This window comes from Stigmatopora argus, chromosome 5 (assembly GCF_051989625.1).
Source record: "Stigmatopora argus isolate UIUO_Sarg chromosome 5, RoL_Sarg_1.0, whole genome shotgun sequence".
Taxonomy (NCBI): domain Eukaryota; kingdom Metazoa; phylum Chordata; class Actinopteri; order Syngnathiformes; family Syngnathidae; genus Stigmatopora; species Stigmatopora argus.
The window spans coordinates 17,240,890-17,266,658 of record NC_135391.1 but is presented as its reverse complement, the minus strand read 5'-3'; the positions used below and the strand labels follow the sequence as shown (position 1 = coordinate 17,266,658).

Genomic DNA, 25,769 nt, shown 5'->3' with positions numbered 1-25,769 from the left:
GGAGTATGTGATTGCTGAAAAGAGCATTCCACTTTCATTTTCCATCACAGTAGCTACACCTGCACATGCAGTAGTTGAAGGTAATCTAAATCAACTTTGTTGCATCATACATCTAGCAATTCAAATAAAATTTCAATAACGTCATATTTTGAAACATTGAGGTATAAAGAAACGTTGACTTAAATGCATAATGACTGTTTAAATTAATTTAATGTACTCCTCTTATCTGCAAGAACTAGTCATTCTTTTTTAGCAGTGCATAGAACATTGACTTAAGAATATCAATCTGTTTCTACACTTGGATGTAATCAGATTTCCACAACTATAACTTCAAATTTGTCTCATAGCCCAAATATTCAAATGTGCAACATTGATGTTATTGCAGCAAAGTGCTGTTTCTAACATTTCTGCACTTTTTTTTACTAGCTTTTCCATGGATTCATGTGTCCTTAATATTCTGCTCTGGTGAGTATAGTAAAACATCAAATTCAAGTTACAGAAACTGCCATTTTCATTACTCAGCCTTCTTTTTGATTTTTCTGCTTTGCCCACAGAATCGGCGCCAGCAACAGCGACACATCTGGATGACAATCAGCGCGGAAAGCAAGGCGGCTGCCAGCAGGAACCCGATCACATCCAGGCTGTGGTACTGGTACCAGGTGAGCTCATGGGAGCGCACCCTGAGGTGCTTGGCACCCTTGTGTCTCATTGTAAACTCAATCCAGAATACAGCCTCATCCAGTGCCTTCATTGGTCGGTCGTGGTGGATCACGGAGAGGCGCTTGGCGTTCTCCTTGTACCTTTGCAAAGTGACATAGGAGTGCCAACATTAAATGAGTAAATTTATTCATTCATTTTCCATACCGTAATGGTCGTGGAGGCTTCTAGAGCCTATCCCAACGAACTAGGGGCATCCTGAATTGGTGACCAGCCAATGGCAGGGCACAAGGACACGGACACGCCATAGACTCTCACACTCCTACCTAGGGCCAATTTAAAGTCATCAATAACCCTACCATGTACTTTTGTTGGATTTTGGAGGAAAGTGGAGTACCCATAGAAAACCCATGCCTGGTTAGAACATGCAAATTCCACACAATGGATACTGACCTGGGATTGAACCCTCAACCCCAGAACTGCGAGGCCAACACGCCAACCACTTGCAAACCGGGTCATTTAAATCAAAAAATATTTTATTAAATTTTACCAGTCCTTCCTTGTTAAAATAAATTGCTTGTCAAAAGTCAGTGGCAATAAAACCTGATCATTCACTGGCAACCTTGCCAGTTCAAATAGATTTGACATCCATTAGCAGCAAATGAGTTCAATTTTCAGTATATATTTCAACAATAAACAAAAGGATTAAACATTTGTATTTTATAATTTCTTGATTTCAGTTTGCATTTTAACATTTAAGCATTCCATATTTTTAAGTGTTTTTTAATTTTTTTTGTCTTGTTTTAACGTGTCTGATCAAACATCAATATTGATTTATCTATATGTATTTACCTTTTTAATTCATTCATCCATATGTGCAGTGTATCCCATGAAGGTTGTGAGGAGGCTGTAGCCTATCCCAGGCATTTATGGGAAATAGGCAGGGTTGCCAGCCAATTGCTTTTTTGTTCATTTGATTGTATTGTATAATTTTTTTTTGTTTCATTTTCAATGTTATACATTCAAAAGTTAAATTCAATATTTATGTACATATACTTGTTAGTTTATGTATTTGTTATCATTTTGACTCTACTTTTCCCCCTATTTAATCCTTTTATGGACTGTGGTGACTACAGTCACTCATTCCAATCCCAGATAACACTAAAGTTGATTTTTTTTCTTCATTGTATTTAACTCATTGCATGCAAATGATGGTTATAGACGTCCATTTTATTTAAGATGTGATAGAATGCTTATATTTTCAGTGCTGTATATTCAATGAGTGCCCTGTTAATGAAAAAAAATCATAATTCATGCATGAAAGGGTTAATTTTATTTTTCATTCTCCCATTAAGCACAGTGGGTCTGAACTAGGCGAGGTTAGTGTCAAATTCACAAAATTCGACGATCAAGTTAATCTCTTCTGATTCTACGTATTTCCCAAATGTCAGTTCATAAAGTTATAGGACCCCAACTCTAGCGGAGCATCAAAACTTACGATTTCTCCTCAATGACGGTCCTGATGGCTTGGGCGAGGTCCTCTGACGTCATGAAATTGAAGTTGGCGATGATGGCGGCACCCTTGGCCTTCATGTGTACCATGTTGTCCGGCTGGTCGGCAAACATGGGAATGCCTACCATTGGCACCCCATGATAGATGGCTTCGTAAATGCCGTTAGTTCCGCCATGAGTGATGAAAGCTCGTGTCTTGGGGTGACCTGGGTGGGGTAGGAATCATGTTGAACCGTTTACCCAATTAGGCTCTGAAAAGATGGCGGCTGCTAACCCAGTAGGTCGTTTTGAGGGATCCAGTCGTAGACTCTCGTGTTGGGGGCCAAAGTCGAGGGTTTTTTTCCACTGTATCGCCATAGCACCTATAAAATAATCATTACACTGGCTAACAATGTTCATTTTCTGTGTTGCCAGTGCTATCAGCCAGCAAGTGTACGTGCCACTAAAACCAGTCCAACCTTTTGGGGGATCTGCCCAAGGCCCGTAGCAATCATGTCAGCCTTTTCGCTGCTGACGTTCTTGACCATGGATCCCAAAGAGAAGACAACAACGCCATCGTCACCTGAACTCTGCACAAACTCTTCAATGTCCTGAATAGAAGACAACAGCGCAAACTGGTAAGTTGAACACACTGTAGTTCATTCTTTTCAATAGGAAATGAGCCTGTCAAAAGAGCTGGTAGTAAAAGATGCTTAAGTTGCTCATTGAGCTGGAATCTGAGACTTTTTACCGACATCACTTTTTAATCCTCCTATTTGGTTCACCTGGGGTAGTGCTTTGGCGGGTCTGCAGTGGATGCCGCCAACAAACTTGAAGTTGGGCAGGAAAGGACGAGGGTAGTCAAAATCCCAGTAAGTCCTTATCAGCCAGATGTCTGCCCTGCCGATGATTTCACAGGCACTCGTGGGCTTACCTGTTAGCAAAAACGCAAAAATGTCCATTTGTAAAATTGACTCAGTTGATGTGTATAGAGGATGCTAAAATTCAGTAAGCTCTTTAGCTCATTCAGTTCCATTTAAGTTGAATGATGTAAACTACATTTTTACTGGCATTACTGGCATTTAGTGAGTGACGTTTCACTGCCATTGAAGACAAAAGACGTCCAATCAATTTTGACAGAGAGGGCTGATAGCCAATCACTGTTTAAAAAAAGTATCACCTCAACGGGTACTCCGATAGATTGTGCTTAACTGAGCCACAACCCATAGTCTTTTTCTTTGTAATATAAACCAAAAACCGCAAAACACAGTTTAAATCCTATTTCGTTGACCCTTCACCTGAAGTAATGTCGGCAAAGGTAGGACTTTTTACGCATGCGTCTTCCTTTAGTTTTATTGCTGTGGCGGCCCGTGTTTTATCTGTTTTACTCAGAAATTGAATTGAAATATATATCAGAAAAATGGTTAATACAGTAATCCCTCGAATATCGCGGTTAATGTGGACCAGACATGGCCGCGATAATCGAAAAATCGTAAAGTTGGGTCACCCCTACTATAACTTTTTTTTCTTCAGTGCTGAGTCCTAGTAGCAAGAGTGGCTTCCGCTTAGGAGTTTCAGCGTGGATTTTCACATTTTTATGAACTTTAAAAAAAATTAAAAATTAATCATTTCTTCAGTGCTGAGTCCTAGTAGCAAAAGTGGCTTCCGGTTCCAAGTTTCACATTTTTATGAACTTAAAAAAAAATATTAAAAAAAAGAGTGGAAAAAAAAAAAAATTGCAAAGTAGGGATTTTGCGATAATTGAAGACGCGATAACCGAGGGATTACTGTATTAAAGACTTTTGACCAGTTTGACAAATATTGTGTTGCCAATGAAAAGTTATTAACAATGACATGAGAAACAAAACAAGGATTTAGCCGACCCGTGTTAATATTTTCAGATGATAAATATTAGTGTTTCAATTGGTATGCTTGCTCTTTAGTCAAGGGGTATAAATGTAGTAACATATTTACCATTCGGTAGGCCTTTGATAGGATGCCTCATGTTGGGCACTTAGTCTGTTTTTCTTTCTCACTCCCGATTTGACTTTGTGTAGTAAAATCTCTGCACGTGCTAACCAGTTGTCCAACGGGCCGCACGTAAATATGAATTTTATTGAAAAATTTTAAGTTTCAACGCATCCTATTTGTTTATTTTTGAATACTCTTTGACAGGAACCTATCATTTAATTATCGGATTGTGTAAAATGTCATGATAGTGGAACTTTAATAAAGGAACCAGGGGTGGATGTTGATGGTGCTGGCAGTGTGGCCAGACCCAGACCTCTAGGGGGCCCAGTGTGTCGTCATAGAGGGGGCTTGGGTGGGAAAGGAGAGCAGAACAAAACATGCTTGACTCTATGCTAGCTTTCTGCTAACACTAATATAGCATAATCTTGACCTCATAAATGTACTACAGTCTTTGTCGCTTATTCTTGGACAATGCAATCTAGCTGGTGTATCCTGAAGACGTATAAACATCGATACTCAAGCCTGATTTTTAATTCTTTGTCACAGGGCTGAGAAATTACCATAATCGATTGCATATACTTATTATTGCCTTCTGTTTCTGAGTTAGCCAGTAGAGGGCATGCGTGCTCTTGGTTGGTGCTTTCTCCGGTCATTTAGTGAGTGAGCCGGGCGATCGTCGTTCATTTTGAACTTGTCTGTTTTTAAACATAATTTTATCATGATCAGAGTTAATCTAAGAAATGTTCAATTTACATGCGTAAAAAATTTGAGCAATCATCTTTCACATGAACGTATTTTCTACTAGTTGCTATCAATGATGTTTTTAATGGTGATGCCTCAATTCAAATGGAGTTGACATCCATCGCTATGCGCCTCCTACCTTTGAATTCCGTGTAGTATTTATCCGCATCTGACCAAATGGTGAATTCAATGAAGACGTCATTTAAAGCGTAGAAGAGGAAGTTCCACAGTCTCTCAGAGAACGTCATGGTGTCGGTCAATTTGCTCATAGCGGCGGGCACAAAAGACGGCGGTGATGGTAGTTGGCCGCAGTAACGCTCCCAGTTGTAGGCCATGCTGAACCGCAGCGAGTAGACCAGTGGAACGTCCAGGATCTCAGCCACGAGATCGCTCCCCGGGTATATGGGATCAGCCAAGAGGAGGTCGTACTGGCCCTCCTTGAGCTTGTTTAAAAGCGTGTCTGACTTGACCACTCCATCTAGATACTTGAATGCGTACTGCATGTCGCGCTTCATCAGTGCAGCAAATTTAATGTACAGTTGGAAGTAGTTAAGGTAGTCAATCTCGTACATGGAGAAGGACAGAAATTCATCCAGAAAGCTCTCCATCTCCTCCTGAGAGAAGGAGACGTTGAAGGGCAAGTAGTGGAAGCGTGACTCATCGCTGGCGTTCATGAAGATCGAGGCGCTGGGAATCAGGACGCTCACACTGTGTCCACGCTCCACCAGCGTCTCCAGGACTGGCTTCATGTTGATCCAGTGGCTGGCCTCGGTGTACCACACCAAGATGCGCCCACCATGGGTGCCCACCGCTGCGCCCAGCAGCAGTAGACTGCAAAACACCACCTTCTCCAGCGCCATCCGTGTGTGGAGTTGGAGTGACCTGAAGCTTTTTTTTAAATAACCTGATCGTAGGAAAGGAATCATTAACTAGATACAACTGAACTCTGCCTTGTATTTGGACTCATAACAAGTGCTTATAAGTCAGAGGTGGTGACTTTAACGGTCCATGTTGGGTTACTTCAACAATCTCTCCAAGTTGTTGACTGAACCGAAGCTGCAGACTCGGGAACATTCAGTCATATTTCTTTTCATTTTGCCCACTCTTGCTCAGTGGTAAATAAACAAGAAATCACCCAGTAACAAGAGTACATTTCTACATTTAACATCAGTGACTGAAGTTATCTTAATTAGGTTAATTATTAGTTAAAAGGGGGGGCAGTACTGTAAATGGCACAGTAAATTGTAATCAATCTTTTCCTATAATGATGACAACTTAACTATTACCAAAGGTAACTCTTAGGGCGTTTTCAGAATAGAAAAGTCCATAGTTCACTTTCTTTGCTCCAGGGCAAAATACATTTGGTCTGGACTTTTTAGTGCGGTTCATTTCACAATTTTTGCAAGCAACCCAGTATTTCACAAAAAACTATATATTTTCAAACATCGTTGAATTATTGGACAAAACGGTCTGAGTGGGGTAACATGGTAAAATACAGAAGTAAACAATCAGAGCTCTAGCTTGCGGTACTCGTGCTCATATTGATATGGTTCATTCAGCTTTTGGAATAAACTTTGGCGAATCAGACGGTATTGATACAACTTAGATTTTATGTGCAAATATATACATGACATCCGGTCTCCTCATCGCTCCATCGAACCCCACTTCATGTTAGACGACGTAACCAAACAACATATCCCATAACACCAGTGGTTACTGGGTGCCTTATTTCTTAATAATTACTTATACTACTCATAATATTATTTTTATGCATGTATTAGTGCGGGTATCAGTGCAACTCTAATTTCAATGGCAAAAAAATTAATTCATGAAATAACACTAAAACAGGAAAAATACTTGGAATGATGTTGATGGTTTCCCTGAATTTGAGTCTTATGAGTGGTAATGTCAAAAGTTACAATGTGCGGAATTTAAAATCTTTTCATTTCTATAGAAACACTGGTTTGTCTATCATTGTCAGTGAGTTAAAATTCCCAATAGGAGAAAGGTTTCTTATGGAAGGTTTCCCAAACCGCCCCCTTATTAACATTTTAGATTTCGTTCTTGCGTCACATTCAGTGGCATTTGGGGGGGAAAACAATATGCATTTGAATGCACTAATCCTACAGTGTGCGCTAAAGGGAACGAGACTTGCTGCACATTTAGAAAAACAGCGAGTAATTAGCCTGGCGTCTGTGGTTCTTCAATTCACGACCTCAAGCCAACTATAGGCAGTCAGCAGGGGACACCCTAAATTTGCAGGGCACAATGATTGAAACACGCACAGTTACGTACAGACAATTTGGAGTGTTCAATCAGCCTAGCTTGCAAGTGTTTAGGATATGATGGCAAAATGGAGCACGTATGAGGGCACTCCGGAAGGTCATAACCCACCAGGGATAAAAAAAATAAAAAAACACTGCAATAGAAATGGCATTGGAATATGCACATTCACAGCTAGTTTTCCCAGTTTAAATGAGTTTGAGATTTATTATTGTCAATGGCAGAAAATTAGTTAAATACTGATGTTAAAATATGAACACTAACAACTTTGCAGTGTTATTGAGGCCCCTAACCTTAATACATTTTTGTTTTATACAACATATTAGAGCATTGTAACTGTATTTATTCATGAATATATATATATATATATATATATATATATATATATATATATATATATATATATATATATATATATATATATATATATATATATATATATATATATATTTTATATATATTATATATATATATATATATATATATATATATATATATATATAAAGAATATATTCTTTATTCATCCATTGTATGTACCCTTTATCCTCACAAGTCGCTGGGGTGCTAGAGCCCATTGCAGGGCAGCAGGACAGGAATACACCCTCAATTGGTTGCCAGCCAATCACAGGGCACAGTGAGACGAATGACCATTCACGCTCACAAACATAACTAGAACATTGTAGAGTTTCACTAGCCTAGCATGCCTGTATTTGGGATGTGGGCAGAAACCAGGGTACCCGGAGAAAACCCACATAGGCCCAGGAAGAACAAGCAAAATCCACTCAGGAAGGTTGGAAGCCAACGGGGATTGATTCCTCGATTTCAGAACAGTAAGGAACCCTATTTTCTTTTCTTTTTTTTTTCTTTTCTTTTTTCCTTTGATGTTTTGTAACTTGGACCGTTTTTCATATCTTGGAACAAAACGTATCCAATCAAAGCTTTTCGTAACCTAAATATTTCAGGTATATTTTTTTCCCTTAACAATAAAAAGTAACTTGCCCTGTAAAGCAAGGGTGTCAGACTCGGGTTGGTGATGAAATAACGTCAACTTGATTTCACATAGGCCGGACCGTTTTAGATATAATATTTAGATTTTTTTTAATAAATGGATTAAAAGAACTGGATTAAAATCCCTGAATATTCAGTTTTTTATAGATCTAAGACAATGTTTATTTTAGCTTTTTTTAATATATATGTTTAGATTTTACAAAATGATTTTTGAACTAAAAACACAAAAAAAAGATTAAAAAATTACAATTATTGATTTAAAAGGGGGAAAATCAGGAAATTTAATATACATCTATACTCTTCATTTTAATTTGATCCTAAAACAGAAAGTCGGCACTCATGATTTACTTTCCCGGGCCACACAAAATGATGCGGCGGGCCAGATTTGGCCCCCCGGCCGCCACTTTGACACATGTGCTGTAAAGGGTTAACAAATGTTCAATGAGTTATAGATATTTTCAACTGATTTAGGATTCTAGTTTTTTATATACGTAATTAGTTTACCAACTTTTAAATCATTGGCTGCCATTGATCACAATAGCACTCCAATCCATTCAAACTGTTCAAAAAGATTTGACATTTATCACCGTCAATGGCACAGGAAGACAATAATTCACTGGATGTGTCCCTGTTTTATTTACAGAATCCAGCACTTACCAAAACAGCAAAATAGAAAACAACATTTTAAAAAAAATGTGATTGGCTCCGCTCTCCCCAAGCGTGCATACGGGTAATGCTCTATTGAGAGTGATTTTCCTTATCAGCGTCGTGCACGCCTCCTCAATCCGTTATCACAATGGGCCAGATCAGCGCAGGCGGAGAAAAGAATTTCTGGAGTTTTTGGGGCGCCGGCTGAGAGGCCCCCTAAAGCACATTATCCCCTCAAAGCCAGTTGGCTCTGGCCGCGTTGAAATATCCCGACTCGACCCCGGCGCCGGGTGGCTGGGTGGGTTGCAGGTGCGGGCCGTTCGTGGTAGGAGTGACGTGCCATTGTTGGACCGTACAAGCCCTTCTCTCCTCTAGAGCACCCCGTGATGGTGAAGGCTTCCTAATCTGATTATGCAAATGTCTACTTCAAAAAGCAAAACGCTGTAACCTCTCGCTCCGCCAGCGAGAGGGTGCCTACTGGGGAGGAATTTCCAAGCGCGCTTTGTGCTGAAAACTTTAATTTCATTAAAATCTAAGTTATAAAACGATTTCAAAGTTAACTCATTGGCTGCCATTGACAGAGATATACTACATCCTCTCCAATATGAAGGGGTGACTAGCAACGATCATTCACCAGCCTTGTAGTGAGCACTTAACTTTGAGAAAGTTTACTATAAACAAGCCCACTCACTAAAGTTATAATGGATTTAATTTTAATATCAATCAATAGCATTTAATGAATTCATCTAAATCAGGCGCCCCTGCGGCTTGAGTGGTTAGGATGTCGGCCTCACAGCTCTGGAGTCCTGGGTTCAAATCCAGGTCGGTCCACCTATGTGGAGTTTGGATGTTCGCCCCGGGCCTGCGTGGGTTTTCTCTGGGTACTCCGGTTTCCTCCCACATTCCAAAGGCATGCATGGTAGGCTGATTGGACACCCTAAACTGCCCCTAGGTATGTGTGTGAGTGTGAATGGTTGTTTGTCTCCTTGTGCCCTGCGATTGGCTGGCCACCAATTCAGGGTGTCCCCTGCCTCTGCCCCAAAGTCAGCTGGGATAGGCTCCAGCACCCCCTACGGGCCTAGTAAGGATAAAGCGGTTTAGAAAATGTATGAATGAATGAATTCATCTAAATATAATCCCACTAATTTGCGGTCAGAATGTGTCCAGCACTTTCCAGTACATAACAGTTATGTAGTGTAAAATAATTCCAAAAATAAACACATTGTTGAATGATTGTATCAAGCAGACTTTGTGATGCCGCGCTTAGATTGGATATCCCGTGCGCTTTCAGTCGTAAACTCCTGTTCCACGGTGGTCTGCTGAGGCCCCCCCTCTATCAAAATAAGAGGCGGTTGATGTGAACTGAGCCCAAGAGTAAACAGCTATTAAAGGGAAGCTAATGGGCTGTTCAAGGGAGCAGAGGGCAGCTGGACACACTAGCCAGCTTGTGAAATCTTACAGCTGACTCCTTTTGTGGAGCGCCCGAAACAACGTCACCCCATGCAATAAATTATTTCCAACGTTAATGATTCAGCTTAATTTTACAGTGGCTAATCATCAATTTTAATGTACAGTCTAAGAAAAAGTGCTCACAATGTCAATAGATTGGAAGTCTATTGCAAATAATTGGCAGCCAATGAGTTAATGTTTTATCCCTTTGCATTTTATTTCTGTATATTCATTTATTATTTATTGCGTGTTTTTTTTTTTGTGATTACATCCTTTTAGCAAAAACATTTGTATCAATTTTCAAACCTTATTGCCATTGTTGAAGACCTAAAATGAAAACCATGTCTACTTTTTAATATTTCCTTTGTTCCCAACAAAATGATTGAGAGAATTCTATCCATTTTTGGTGGAATTGCCAGCCAAAGTCAAAATTAGGGTATTGTGAGATCTTTGCGGATAATAATGTACACTAATACTTTGAGATACAAGCTTAATGCGTTCCGGGACCGAGCTCGTGTGTCAATTTACCCGTATCTCAAATCAATTTTTCCCATAGAAAATAACTAAATATAAATTAATCCGTTCCCACCCTCTGAAAAAACAACAAAAACATCATAATACAATGGAAAAACATATTTGTATTTGTTTTAATTCAGCACTTATTCAAAGAGAGAGAGAGAGATTGATAGGAACACGCTCGTAACATAACATAAACTTTAAATTTAACTTAAATGAACTTAGATTACTAAACACACACATTAAAAATAAGTTTTAATTTAACATTACACTAAATTTAAACCTTCTTGTGGAATAACCGAGGCAAAGATATTAATATATTCCATCACAGCTTTTAACCCTTTATATGGCATTCATAATACAATGAGAGGAAAGTCACTTTAGGGCTCCATAGCCAGTTTATTTGAGATTAAGGGACAATACATATTAATGAACATATATATTAATCTTTGGTCCCCTTGTGTAGGTTAAAAACACAAAATAAAATCAACAAGGCGATAGTAGGGCAGAAGAGGAAAAAAAACATGACAAAAGACTAGAAAGCAGGATTGAAACGATGAGACATACAAAAATAGCACAGGTTTAGGCATTGTTGTGATAACAATGTTGTTCATCCAGCAGCCAGGGTTTAAGATGATTGGCAAAGAGGTTCAGAGATGGGAGTTCACGTATGGTATTTGGTATTGAGTTCTAAGTATGTGAGGCACGAAATACCATGGAAAATGTCAGTTTATTTCAATTGCCAGTACTAGTCAGTTGCCTTGTAAATAGGTAAAACCCCGCATTTAAGACAATAGCTGTCCAATCCATTTGGACTGGGAGGTCTCCTATTCCAAATGGATTAGATGTCTTTTGATTTCAATCGCACCCCAAGTGTTAAAAATATTTATTTGCTGTATGCATGCAGAATGCTTATTTGCAATGTAATGAACTATTTAACAGGAAAACCAAAGAACAACAACGACTTGTGCTTAAGTATAAATTTTGTTTTGAACCAGCCTTTTTGGGGAAATTCCAACTAGCACTTTGAACCATTTGGCCTAAATAAGCCCCCACTGAAAGTACAGATTCTAGACAGAAGAGGAGTTCAATCTTTTTCAGTATTCTTTTTTTTTCTCTGAGCAGTACAAGGAACCCTTCATTGACCATCCATAAGGTCACTGGCGGGTTAAACACTGGGTAGTTCAGGGGCTACAGGGGTATTCGAGTGGGCCGTCCTCCCACACGTTTGCTTAACTGGACAGCGCTTGACTCTCAGGGTCACAAGTTAAGCTGCCTCTCTTCTTGCCCGCTGTTAGCACCGCTCAGCTTTGTGTCCGGCCGGCTGAAGCTTTGTTGAACGCAAACAAAAAGGAGGCAGTCCCAATGTTTGACTTTTGCTTAGTGCCAAATCAATACACCAGCTAATATTCAGTATGTTTCTCTACTGAATTTTAGTTGTATTTGTATGATATTATACATCAGAAACTTTGTTCCCAGTAGAGCAGTGAAGTGGACTGAAATGAGAATTGAAAATGTCTTGAAAACTTGAAGTGATTCTCGAGTTTAAAAAAAGAAAAGAGATTTTTCCATCAGTAAACAATACCGTGCTTTAAGGAATTTCTCTTAAAATCAAACGCAATATATATTACTGACTTGTTTCCGGGACAGAACAATTCTGCTATAGAATACGGGGGTATAAATAATTTAAAATGCCGTCTGGCGTAAAACTTGACGCCAAATCTGACGTGCTATTTTACGGAGTTGCCATGCCTATCTGTAAAGGGATACGCTGAAAGTCCACCCAACGCCTAAATAATAATATCTTTTGTAATTGTACATATCGTGCATTTACGATCTTCAACTCTGCAAGCGTCACACAAATAATCCATGTTCCCGGAAAAAGATGAGTAAGTGCCCGGAAAAGGGGCTTCTGGTCCGACGGCATGCTCAAACTCTGCCAGTGGCCGCTACCCCTTAGCGGGCTGGCTCTTGCGTCCGCTTACAGCGCGCTAACCTCTGGTCCGGCATCATGGAGATGCAGCTTCCTTGCAGACAATGGGAGACTAGCGAGATGTTGGGAGAGTGCCAACGGGAACGAGAAAGCAACTCTAAAATTACATTTAAAAAATATACTGTATATAAGAAGCTTCTTTAAGTTTCAGGAATGTTTGATTTTAGTTTAAGGTCGTTTGATTTGTTCGTATCTTTGGTCAAATTTATTTCCCATTGAGCCTTTTCATATTCACATTCAGCCGTTATAAAGGGAAATGTAAAAACCCATGTTTGTCCGCCAGATGGCGGCACGAGCCCGTTCTACCAGGGCCGAAAGCCGTCCACTTTGTAGTACATTGTAGAGTTTTACGTGTGCCCTATGTGTGTGTGTGAAAATATGTGCCGTGTTGGATTTGTACAGTTTTTAATCGCTTAATCGGAAATTGCAATCCTTAATAAGGGGAGCATTTAACCGAGGTGGACAGGTATGTAAGAGAGAATCTTTAAACATGGATAGTGGTTGTTGTGAGACAGCCATTGAAAGCCCAGTAGAGGGTAGCAAGGTTCTAAAGCAGGGGCCCTGAAACCGGTCCTCGAGGGCCGGTGTGGGTGCAGATTTTTGTTCTAACTGATCCAGCACAGACAGTTTGACCAATGACATTTCTGCAGAAAACGAGAAACACCCGACTGCAATCCACTGATTGCACTTGAAGGACACCAGATTGGTGAAAAGGTGTCCACTCAATGGGTTGGAATGAAAACCTGCACCCACTGCGGCCCTTTGTGGAATAGTTTGGAGACCACTGTTCTAAAGTGAGAATCAATGCATCCGTGAAAATATTTTCAAAATGAAATAACGGATAAGGCAATGCATTTACTATTTGGGGATTTTGTAACTTGGATCTTTTTCGTATCTCGAGTCACTCATTTGCATATAAAAAAATTGTAACCTGAAAATGTCGTACTTAGAGGCATTTATAAGTAGAAGTATGACCGTATATGTTTGTATTAAGCAACTGAAATGCACTTGTGTTGTGACCCCTAATAATACTCGAAAGCTGAATTCATTGTTACTATTTTAAACTCATTCACTGTCATTAACAGTGATAGAAAACAAATCCATTTGAACATTCAAAAACGGGTGTCTGGGGTCAATTGCAGTCAATTGGGTTAATATTTGTAGTATACTGAAATGAGAGGGTCAAAAATGGTTAAGCTGTTTTTCGTAAACATATGCATTCCAAGCAGGCAGCAATATTAATTAACAAACAATTTATTCAATAAATAGTTCAAATAAATAACATTTATCACAAGTGGGAACAAAAATATCTTACAAAAAAGAGGTAAGGGATGCTAATTGTTCTAATTAGCTTCACAGTAAACAATCAGAAAACATGAATTAATCTTTGGCGAGATGAGATGCAAACTGTACAAATTTGAGTCCACACTTTTGAAAGAAAAAAAAAGACTGCACAATCCGGTCAGAGAAAGGGATTTAAAAGTGCTTTCAGAGGCCATCACAGATATGACAGCCAAGTTTTTAGTCGACAACACCTAACGGTACGAGTAAAACATCCATGCACGATACAAACACAACGCTGCTAATGTGCAGTCCTCCAAAGATGTCCATTTGGCGGTTCTACCAGGGCTCAGAACCGCCGCAGCTGGACCCGGGCGAGGAGGGCGCTTCGGTGTCGCTGGCAGGCGTCCAAGGCCGTGAAGGCGAGCACAGCTGCTCCATGTTCCCGCGTAGAAGCGTTAGGAGGGCGGCGGGGGCGTGTGGGTGCACGGACCGCTTGGCATTGGCTCCGCCCTGGCTCTCCAGTAGGCGAGCCAAGAAGTCGATGTAGCGCATGGCCAGCCGCAGGATCTCGTTCTTGCTCAGCTTCTTCTCGGGTGGGTGTGTGGGGATGAGCTTGCGCAGTTCCGAGAAGGCACTGTTGACATTGTGCTGGCGCCAGCGCTCGCGCGTGTTGGTGAACACCTTCCGGGTCATCACGAAGGAGATAGGTAGACCTTGGCTTCCTGTGATGGTACAAAAAAAAAGTTGCGTCTGTTAACGGTGGTGGCCAATGACAACAATAGATGAGGCAGTTTTTCTAACAGTGAGTTCTTTTGCTGTATTATCACATACATTGGGTAAATTTACATAGACACATTTTTTCAGGGTGGCCCGGTGACTGAGTGGTTAGCGCGTCAGCGTCACAGTGGGGGGACCTGAGATCAAACCCAGGTCGGTCAACTTGTGTGGAGTTTGCATGTTTTCCCCGAGCCTGCGTGGGTTTTCTCCAGGTACTCCGGTTTTATCCCACATTCCAAAGAATTGCATGGTAGGCTGATTGGACACTCTAAATTGCCCCTAGGTATGAGTGTGAGCGTGAATGGTTGTTTGTCCCCCGGGTGTCCCCCGCCTCTGGCCCGAAGTCAGCTGGGATAGGCTCCAGCACCCCCATTTTGCCACTAGTGAGGATAAAGCGGTTCAGAAAATGAGATGAGTTGAGAGACATTAATTCAGATTACGTATATGCCTGATCGGAATAAAAATAGGCTTCATGTACATACCCCATTTGGATTATTCTAACCCAATAAAACCCACGCCATTCAAGATTTTATTCCAAATGAGAAAGTGTGATGCATGAATATGCAAGTGTCCGCTGAAAACAGGTCATGTGATCACAATTATAACCAAAATTCTGATCGGGTTAAAGAGATTTTGTCCACGTTAACGTCGCTAGTGAAACTAAGGAAATACTTCAACAAACGTCCACGTGTGGTGTAACAGATTTAATGCTATTTCAGCAATTAAATTAAGCAACAACAACTCAGGAGGAGAACCATCTGTACCAGTGTTCCTATGCAATTTTGCAACAATAAACGGTGACAGACATCCAATCCATTTGAACTTGGAGTGAAGTTATCAATGAGTTAACATGTTTAAGTACCATTGATGTCCAATTCCTCTCCGTGACATTTAGAAATGGTTTGAATAATTATTCCTGCTGTTTGCGAATCATATTTTAGTTGATATCTTGAGTTACGTCAAGGTCAACGATTGATTAAAGACAAACTCATTTGCGCTTTAGTTGCATTTGCCAGTGCAGCTCCACATTATGGAAGTTAATAACACTGCTAAAGTTAAGAAATGCATATTGAAATTGAATGTATATTGTCAAATGCATTTTACCACCTGTACAAATTTTTGTTTTGTTTTTTTAAACCCTCGCAGGGCACTCATTTATCTCATTATTTGCCATTGGCAGCACTAGATGTCCAATCCATTTAGAATTGAAGGGGCAATAGAATATTCATTTGTTCAAAACACTGAAAGATGAGCGTTGACAGCCACCCTTCCCAGTTTAAATAAATTGGACGTCTATCGCCGTGAATAGCATGCAATGAGTTAAATGAGGTTTTTTTTTAAATACTTTAGTATTGCTTTGGCCTTTAAATTTCTTTTTAAAAAATGTCATTTAATCCAGTTTTTATGGATGTATATTTTTATTTAATTGTTTAAAAATAATATGAAAATATAAGAGTGATTAAAATCTGTAGGATAAACCAAAATTCAGTTAAAAGTTTTAAAATAGATATACGATTACTAATATTTTTGCTTTTTGAATAACCAAAAATAGTCTTCTTTCCCCAAAATAAAATGTCTTCAGTGTCAACATTTGAATCGTTGAAACATTTTCTTGTTTTTCTTTCCTCCCGTTTGCTTCTCCCTGTTTCAAATTCCTAAATCTGAAATATTACGTATGAAAGTGAAACGAAAGAGCGTACTGGGAAAAAAAGGGTCAATAACGTTATCAAAAAGAAAATCATCACAATTTGCGAAATCCGAGTAAAACCGCCTTGCATATCCAATCAAGTACTCCAAAGTAATCACTGCCACACCAAATGTCCCTGCAGCAGAATGAATAACAAGTAGGTGGCTCACTTTAGTTGTCGGTATCCGCATTTTTTTCTGGGGGAGATGAAAATATTCTTACCTGGTGGTCAAAGTTGTTTCCTGCGGATCATGAGCCAGAGAGCGAGGAAGGGGGAAATAATGCAGCATAATGGCAGCTCACCTTTTATAGCGGATTTTTGTGTGACGTACTCATTGTGGATGGTGAGGAGGGGGAGATAGCGGTGGCGGGGGTCTTGCTCGTCAACGCCCCCCATTAACCCCATCACACCGCCCATCTATTAGAGACACAATAAGGAGTCAGACCACTTATCACTGTGTGAACACTTGCTAGCAAGCATTCTCACTCCCCTCCCCAAATTCAATTATTATTTCATAGCCATTTTTCCCACAGCAAATTCCAATTAGCATGAAGACTATTGGTGTCATTTTTAAGGTTAAATTCCAATCTTTAATCATAAATTAAAGGCATAAGTATGTCGATGTAGAATGAAAACGTTTTGGTTTTGTATTTAGGAAAAATGTTTTGTGTTAGCTTTTCCGCCTAACACGATGTTGGGTTTATTTGTAAGGAAGTAGATTGTTTGTTGATCTGTCATATATAGCCTTGTCATTTAAAAAAAAAAAATTCTTATGTTTAGGACATTTGTGTAGATTATTTATCCACTTGTTTACGTTACTTTTCATCATTGTCTTTTTTTTCTTTATTATTTAGGATATATTTTAATAATCTTTTTAACATTTCCAGCACCATTGATGATATTAGACATGTAATCACGTGGCTTGTTCCATCTTACTGCTACGAATTTAAATGCGTTTGTCACTAGTAGATTCCCAATACATTTTAAAAGGAAGTTGTAGCAGCAAATGAAAGAATGGGTGACAGTTTTAGCAATCATATTCGCTGACCTGCTATCCGATGGTGCAGTGGCTTTGGAGTGAGCATTCTGGGTTCGATTCCCACTCGGTGGCAGTGTGAGTGGGTTTCTGTCTCTCTCTTCTGGCCTACGACTGACTGGCGACCAGTCTAGGGTGTAGTCTGCCTTTTGCCCAAAGACAATTGGGTTAGGCTCCAGCAACCTTTTCGAGGGTGGGCGGTATTGAAGAGGAAGATGATGATGATGATTCGCTGACCTTAATTTTTTCATCACCTAACCGTTTCAGAGACAGTGTCCACTCAGTTCACAGTGGACAGCTATTCAAAAGTCACAAGGGTTCACCGGGGGTGCCAGAGCCTAACCCCCGCTCACTAATAAACCTGAATTGGTGACCAGCCAATCGCATGGCACAAGGAGACAGATAATCATTCACGCTCACACTCATACCTAGTGGCAATTTAGAATGTTCAACCAGCCTACCATGCAAGTTTTGGGGATATGGGAGGAAACTGGAGTACCCGGAGAAAACCCACACAAGCCCGGGTAGAACATGCCAACTCCACACAGTGAGGACCGACCTGGGATTTAAACCTCGACCCCGGAACTGTGAGGCCGATGAGCTAACCACTCAAACACCGGACCACCCGTTATTATTATATATAATTTTTAAAATCATTCATCATTATTAGATTCTGTAATCATTATTAAGGGAAAAATACATTATTTAATTCAGTGTTCATGAAATTAATTAATTAATAAAAAATTAAAATGACAAACACAAATACACTGTTTGTGGACCCATTAATAAACACTGTAAAGTTGATTTAAAAAAAAACATATTTAACTCATTGCTCACCTTAAGGGCGTTGTGGCTTAGTGGTAGAATAGTTGTTTTCCAACCCAGAAGGTGTGGGTTAGTTTCCTCGCCATAGTGACCTTGTTCAAGTGTCCTTTCGCAAGATACCGAACCCCACGTTGCTTCTGATTCTGTGCCATTAGTAGGTAAAGAGGACATAGTGTCCAATCGCTTTTAATGCTTTGAAGATGGAAAAGTGCTATACAATTGTAAATCCATTCAGTATTGACAGCAATAGTTGTCCAATTCTGTTAAACCGAGCAGACTGTTCCAGTGTTATTGACTGCCGTTAATGCCGATGAGTTAAATGCCTGTAAGTGTTCAAAACATCTTAATTTGTGCATGAAAGGGTTCAACTGTTAGCACTTTCACATATTGTCATGCTCGGAGGTTTTGTTTTCATTATTTGTTTTTCTGCACGCGTGTGGAAAAAGTGACGTTTCCGTAAACTGAGACGTCGCATACTCTGATCCGACTGCAGCAGACATATCGGCCAACCCACCACGTATAGGGCATCACGGCATTTAACGGGGTTTCATTTTAATATAACCCGAAAAGGTAAAAGTAGCACATCCAGATTGACAGAAGAACAATGTGGGTTTTGTGCATCACTGTGGTAATCTTGTCCAGACCTGCACATAAATTAGCCAGGAAACGCTTGTCCACGCTTCCCAAAAAAAACCAGCCCTGCTTTCAGCGATTGTTACTGGTTTTTTTTCACCCTTCAAGTGTCGTTTGAAAGACGTAGCCCTCTCCGCGTGGAGTAGGAATTTGCATAATCCGATTAGTGGAGCCGGGATTAGCCCCCTCGAGCCCGTTTTGGGGAATCAGCCATTCATGGACGGCACCCTCACATCCAAGAGGCTGCACCTGCAGGTCCCGCGCCATCACGCTGACCTTTTTCGCAGCTAAACTTTTAACATTATTTTACAGCCTTTTGCTGTTGTCCTTTTGGACACTATTTTAGAACAGCTCCCCAAATGGGGATTAATCATGGGATTAGTCAATATCTTTGATTGTTTTAGGTGTTTCCAAACATGATTACAGTGGTACCTCTACTTACAAAATTAATTGGTTCAAGAACTTGTATGGTAACTTGGATTTTTCATAAATAGTGCAGTATTTTATATACGAATTCTCTCATTTGTTCCAGAGTCCTCCTATAAAACAACCAACTAAACCCTTTAAAACGTAACAGTGTACCTATTTTTTTAATAAAAGAAACACACAAATATGAGACAAAATGATGAGAACATTATTTTATAATGTATTAAAATGAATAACAAGCTAGCTGGCTGGTGGTCTAGTGCATGGGGCGGGAACCTTTTTGACAGAGAGCCATAAACAATTCAAATTTTATTCCTTGTGAGCCATACTCAGAATTTAAGAGTAAAAATGTGAAAATGAGATGTGGTTTTTGGGGGGTCATTTTATTTCATTTTAATTCTAAATGAATTATTTTGACAACACTGTTAGGTAGTTGCGAATCAATGAAAGGAGAAAAGTCTAATGAAAAAAAACATGATTTCAGTTAGAGGTAGTATCAGCTCCACGGTACTCGGACGTTTGGTCGCCTGGGTGAATATAATTTTGAGAGCTGGTTTCAACAGTAGATATTTAGATATTAAACTCTCTCTCTCATGAATATAATTTTGAGAGCTGGTTTCAACAGTAGATATTTAGATATTAAACTCTCTCTCTCATGAATATAATTTTGAGAGCTGGTTTCAACAGTAGATATTTAGATATTAAACTCTCTCTCTCATGAATATAATTTTGAGAGCTGGTTTCAACAGTAAACTCTCCGTAATGTTGTCAAACGTCCGGCGACCAAACGTCCGGTCACGCAGGTCCACAGTGCCGACTTGCCGCTCCTATTAGTGCATTTGGGACTCGGCTCTGTCACCAGTGATTTAAATACATATTTTACCTCACAGGTTAGCGAAGAGCCACATGCACCCATCAGAAGAGCCACATGTGGCTCCCGAGCCATAGGTTCCCTACCCCTGGTCTAGTAGTTTACTTGCCTGACTTCGTTGCGGGCAGGCGTGGGCTCGATTCCCATTGGTGACGGTATGTGAGTATGGATGGTCAACTTGCTCTCTCTGTGCCCTTTGGCTGATTGGCGACCAGTCCAGGGTGTAGTCTGCCTTTTACCCAAAGTCTGCTGGGATAGGCTCCAGCAACCCCCGCAAACCTTACAAGGATGCGTGGTATGGAAGATGAATGAATGAATAATAAGGATGCACAACCATTGCTATTCGAGCAGGTGCATAAGTGCAAGGAGGAATCTAATGTTAGGCAACAGACAATGCATACGAACAAATGCACATAAACACACACCTAAACAACCTCAAATTATGAATTCAAAACAGCTTCGCATTAAATGGGTGTTTTTTCAGAAATAATTGACGATGTCATTATGTGCTGTAATTTCTTCGTCCTACACCTGATACTTTCCTCCAGCTGTTCTAGCCTTGCCTGAACACGATTCTTCAATTCCCTTACACATTCTCCATTACCCTGAATTGTTGTTCTTTGGTACAGTGGTACCTCGTCATACGACCGCTCGTCATACAAAATGCTCGTCTTACGGGGGAAATTTCGATCGAATAATTCGCCCGTGATGCGGTCAAAATTTCGTGATGCGACCAAGCCAGGTGGCCATGGCATTTTTTTTTGCATATCTTTCGTGTACAACAATATCTACGAGCACGGAACTAATCAATTCAGATGAGTTTCTCATACGACCAGGAAACGCACAACGCGCGGGCAAAAAGAGGGCTTTCTGGGTAATGAAGTATACTCGTGCACACAACAACCATAGGCAATGGCAACCTTTCTCAGAATAAAACTTCATTACCCACAATCAATACGTGGGTTAGCTCAACTATTATATTTCCTGTTATTCTTTCTCAGGAAAGATGCTCCCGCGATCGTTCTTTAAAGACTATTTCTCGTTGGCAAGTGGTCGTGCGTTATCCTATTGTGATGACATTTGTATGCGACATTATCGAAATATTTTGAAGGGTAGACAAAAACAAACAACTCTTGATGCGTTCGTTTTGAAGACTTCGGCGGAGCGGCCAGGTGGTGTCAACCCGTAGAACTACGTAAGGTAAAAAAGATTACAACAAATTTAGAATTTAGTTTTGTTTGAAGTTACATTAAACGTTGAGTGTCTGTATATAGTTATCCAAGTTAATTTAAATTTGTTTGTTCGTTTACGAGTGCATTTTTGCCGTGGATAAAGCCCCCCCGAGCTCAGTCCCGGAACGGATTAAGCTCGTATCTCGAGGTACCACTGTACTTGATACCCTCTACCGTCTTCACATCTACTTCTTATAACTTTACTGTTCCCCTTGGGATCTTTTTATTATTTTATTCTGTTTAGCTCTTGCTCACCTTCATTCCTCTCTTTTCTAGAGCAGACCTTCACTTCCACCGACTCAGGGTGTCCCCCGCCTCTGGCCCGGAGTCAGCTGGGATAGGCTCCAGCACCCCCACTATTGAGGATAAAGTGGTTCAGAAAATGAGATGAGATGAGACATATTCTAACTCACAGGCATCAAAGTGGGCCACATCATTTTGTGCGGCCCGAGAAAGTAAATCATGGTTGCCGACGTTCTGTTTTATGATCAAATTCAGACGATCATTAGAGATGTATAGTGAATATTTCTAGGTTTTCCCCCTTTTAAATCCATATTGCAAATATTGCAATCCCAAACTGTATTTTTTTCTTTTTGTGTTGTTTTGAGTTCAAAAAGCATTTTTTTAAAAAACCTCTAAATATTATGTCTAAAATGTTTTTTCTTTCCGCTTTTATTTTTTACTGTAAATAAACAGATTTTTAAAAACGCAATAGTTATGCTTTCCTTTTAAAATAAAAAACAAAAGGTTAAAACACAATAATATATTTAATATTTACCCTCTTTTCTGATTAAAAAAATGGAAATAAATGTAAAAAATCCACTACAAGAGAATATTTGCTATTAAGAGGCTCAAAGAGAAGACTAATTTTAATTTTCAAAAATGATCTGTCGATCAGCACAATCGGAAAAGCTGTCACTTCATTAATCGATTAATTTTGGCAGCCTAGTTGGAAGACATAACGGCCCTCCGGATGAAATCGAAACTACGATGTGGCCCGCAACAAAACATGAGTTTGACACCCCTATTCTCACCGTTATTAAGTATATTTAATACGCAAAAATATAGTTTTTCCTCTTAAGGTAGTTAAATGAAATTTTACTGAATTTTGTGTGTTAAGATCATGTCCCTCCCGGCAGAATAATTGCAGTCTTGGAAAACGTGTACATCAATTCACTTGTATCTCAAGGCAGCTTTTCAATGCACTTTCTCCCATCGTCACCTGCATTTTGATGGATGCCGCCGGACACTTTAAGTGCCCGGCGATCCGCGATGGCCGATAAGAAGGTGACCTTTCCACAGGCGGCCCCTTTCCCACACAACACTTCGGACAGGCGCCCCGCCCCCTCCCCGCGTCATTAAACAACATTGTCTCTGTCTTTTTTTTGTGCGTCACAGGCTCGTTAGTGGGTTATTGATGCCGGGCAGTCAGTGTGGGATGAGCTCGTCCAGGCGCTCCCAGTCCAAATCCCCGGGGGGGACTCTTTGTCTGGAGGACTTGGGCTTGTTGGGGGGTGCTACTGTGGATCATTCCTCAGGGAGACGCTTGACTCTGCTGGCTGCTAAAGATAAGCGTTTTCTCTCCACATGCTTTGGTGGCGATAAGGGGATTGTTGGGCTCTGCACTTGAATCTATTTAACCCACTCAGCTTTTTATTGTTTCATTGCACAAATCAAGTATGTAAAAATACAGTTTCATAAAAATCTAAATTGTCTTACTGCGATCATGTCATTAAATACAATTTGCTGCATGTCAAATTTTGGTGTGATTTGAGGAGTTTAGCTCATTGGCTGCCATTGTCAGCGAAAGATGTCCAATGCATTTCAACTGGGAGAGATGTGATCATGTTGTCCTATATATATATATATATATATATATATATATATATATATATATATATATATATATATAGTGTATATTATATACAGTGGTACCTCAACATACAAGTGGCCCGACATACGAGCAATTCGAGATACGAGTAAAATTTTGGGCAAATATTTATCTTGAGATACGAGACAATTTTTGATATACGAGCAGACAGCGGATGCGAGATGCTGCTCATCAGAACATCATGGGCACTGTCTCTCTCCCCGCAACTCCCTTGTGTAATGTCTCCAGTCGCAACTCCCTCTTTGTAATGTCTCTGGTCGCAACTCCCTCTTTGTAATGTCTCTGCGAGCACTGGGCGGAGCGTTGCATTTTTTCAGTGTTTTTTCCCCGTTATTCAGTGTGAATGGCGTATATACTACTTCTCGTTGGCAAGTGGTCGTGCGTTATCCTATTGTGAGGACATTTGTGTGCATCATTTTGGGACTATTTTGTAGGGAATACAAACTCAAACAACCCTCGATATTGACTGAAAGTCAGTGTGGAGGCGGGGCAAAAAGAGCCAACCCAGCCGGGAGAAGAAAGGTATCAAAATATCAAACAAAATTAGAATTAAGTTTAAGTTGAAAATTTAATTTATAATGTTAGGGCGTCGGCCTGACAGTTAAGAGTTCAAGGGTTCGAACCAAAGTGGGTCCTCACTGTGGAGTTTGGGTTTTCTCCAGCTACTGCGGTTCGCTACCACATTCCAAAAACATGCATGGTAGGCTTGTTGAGTGTGAGTGTGTCTGGGTGTCCATCTCCTCGTGCCCTGTGATTGGCTGCCCATCAATTCAGGGTGTCCCCCGTCTGGTGTCCGAAGACAGCTTGTATGGGCTCCAGCACCCCCCACACCCCTTGTAAGGATAAGGAATGAATAAATAAAAAACTATAGGGCCACCCGATACCAACTACTTCCACTTGACTTCGGTGCGGTCAGTCTGGGTTTGATTCGCACTTGGTGGGCGTAAGGGTGTTCCCCGCCTGTGTCCCATGGTTGGCTGTGATATGCTCCAGCGTTCCCTGAGGAGGATAAGCGGTCTGGAAGATGAATTAAAAAACTAAGGTTCCGGCACCCTGAAATCCTCACAACAAAATTAATGAGTGAAAGAATGAATGAATAATAAACTTTGATACTAAACTTTGAATACATGTTGATACTTTTAGAGCCTTTTATGGTGCAAATGAAATAATTTGACAGTGGAACCACTGACATCAGGTAGTTTTGAGAGAACTGTGCACTAACTTTTATATATATTAGGATGCCCTCATCTTTTGTTTGAAGGGCCATGACTCACAAAATGTTTGCGCTAAATAAAGGCTAAATGGCCTAATAATGCACTAATATTTTTAAAAATTATGCAATTTGAAGAAGAGTCCGTTGGGAGATTCTGGGCATTGATGTGGAATATATATTTCATTTCGCCTTCTGGCACCCGGTGGATGATTGGTTAGCGCGTCGGCCTCACAGCTCTGGGGTCCTGGGTTCAAATCCAGGTCGGTCCACCCATGTAGAGTTTGCATGTTCTCCCCGGGACTTCTTGGCTTTTCTCAGGGTACTCCGGTTTCCTCCCACATTCCAAAAACATGCATGGTAGGCTGATTGGACACTATTGTCGCTTAGTATGAGTGTGAGCGTGAATGGTTGTTTGTCTCCTTGAAAGCCACTGTCTCCACTGAAAGCCAAATTCAGAGTGTAATAGTGCCACCCAGTGAGTGATTTTCTCACTTACAGTTTTAGTAGACCGCTTATTTGTGGCAGGGTTTTCTTTTAGAGCAGGGAACTCTTTACGTGACCACCCCCTCATAATCCAGACCTAAATAAAAACGTGTACCACAGAGATTGGGTCGTTCCATCTGTGTGGAGATAGCATTTCCTCCCTGGGCCTGCGTGGGTTTTCTACGGGTACTCCGGTTTCCTCCCACGTTCCAAAAACATGCATGGTAGGCTGATTGGACACTAAATTTGCCCTATGTATGTGTGTGAGTTTGAATGGTTGTCTGTCTCTTCGTGCCCTGCAATTGGCTGGCCACCGATTCAGGGTGTCCCCTGCGTTGTGCCGAAGTCAGCTGGGTTAGGCTCCAGCACCCCCCGCGACCCTAGTAAGAATAAAGCGGTTCGTAAAATGAATGAATGGATATCACTTTAAAACAGGTATGAGTAGGTTTTATTTTGTTCTTTGGCTGGCACTGATGATCATTGTCGTCTAATCCATTCTAACTGTTTGCTTCTGTCATTGTTTACTACATTTATATATGTTGCATCTCAAGAACCTTAATAGATACAAACTTGCTTGGTAGTGATAGAGTCTCATTGTTTTTGCCGTTTTGATCTCTGAAACGATACAAAACTGCTGCCACAGAAACAATGAC

The 25,769-nt window shown here is 40.4% G+C and overlaps 2 protein-coding genes and 1 long non-coding RNA gene across 5 annotated transcripts; 1 reads left to right on the top strand and 2 right to left on the bottom strand.

Moving 5' to 3' along the window:
• Positions 1-191: 191 nt before the first annotated feature.
• Positions 192-5,755, bottom strand: LOC144073972 (UDP-glucuronosyltransferase 2A2-like). Its single transcript, XM_077599982.1, has 6 exons — positions 5,000-5,755; positions 2,934-3,082; positions 2,628-2,759; positions 2,444-2,531; positions 2,156-2,375; positions 192-800 (listed from the first exon to the last, which is right to left on the bottom strand). Exons 1-6 carry the CDS (start codon positions 5,718-5,720, stop codon positions 515-517), a joined length of 1,596 nt encoding a protein of 531 aa, XP_077456108.1. The 5' UTR covers positions 5,721-5,755; the 3' UTR covers positions 192-514.
• LOC144073975 (uncharacterized) lies at positions 350-23,280 on the top strand. 3 transcript variants are annotated; one of them, XR_013300204.1, is made up of 4 exons: positions 350-465; positions 555-659; positions 2,584-2,786; positions 21,806-22,063. It is a non-coding gene; the product is annotated as an uncharacterized LOC144073975 (long non-coding RNA). The 3 variants fall into 3 exon arrangements; XR_013300203.1 differs by lacking the exon at positions 21,806-22,063 and adding an exon at positions 5,589-5,942; XR_013300202.1 differs by lacking the exon at positions 21,806-22,063 and adding an exon at positions 22,928-23,280 and having other exon boundaries at positions 351-465.
• On the bottom strand, positions 13,994-16,839 carry tal2 (T-cell acute lymphocytic leukemia 2). The gene is made up of 2 exons (XM_077601202.1): positions 16,728-16,839; positions 13,994-14,763 (listed from the first exon to the last, which is right to left on the bottom strand). The coding sequence occupies exon 2, from the start codon at positions 14,732-14,734 to the stop codon at positions 14,378-14,380; it is 357 nt and encodes a 118-aa protein (XP_077457328.1). The 5' UTR covers positions 14,735-14,763; positions 16,728-16,839; the 3' UTR covers positions 13,994-14,377.
• Positions 23,281-25,769: the final 2,489 nt, after the last annotated feature.

Bases quoted from the DNA above. Each gene is read 5' to 3' on its own strand.
- LOC144073972 (XM_077599982.1), bottom strand. From the start codon at position 5,720: ATGGCGCTGGAGAAGGTGGTGTTTTGCAGTCTACTGCTGCTGGGCGCA. The intron at 2,760-2,933 runs GTGAACCAAATA...TCTTCTATTCAG, and splicing joins CCGCCAAAGCACTACCCCAG to GACATTGAAGAGTTTGTGCA. The intron at 801-2,155 runs GTAAGTTTTGAT...CACTTTGCAAAG, and splicing joins ACCGTCATTGAGGAGAAATC to GTACAAGGAGAACGCCAAGC.
- tal2 (XM_077601202.1), bottom strand. From the start codon at position 14,734: ATGACCCGGAAGGTGTTCACCAACACGCGCGAGCGCTGGCGCCAGCAC.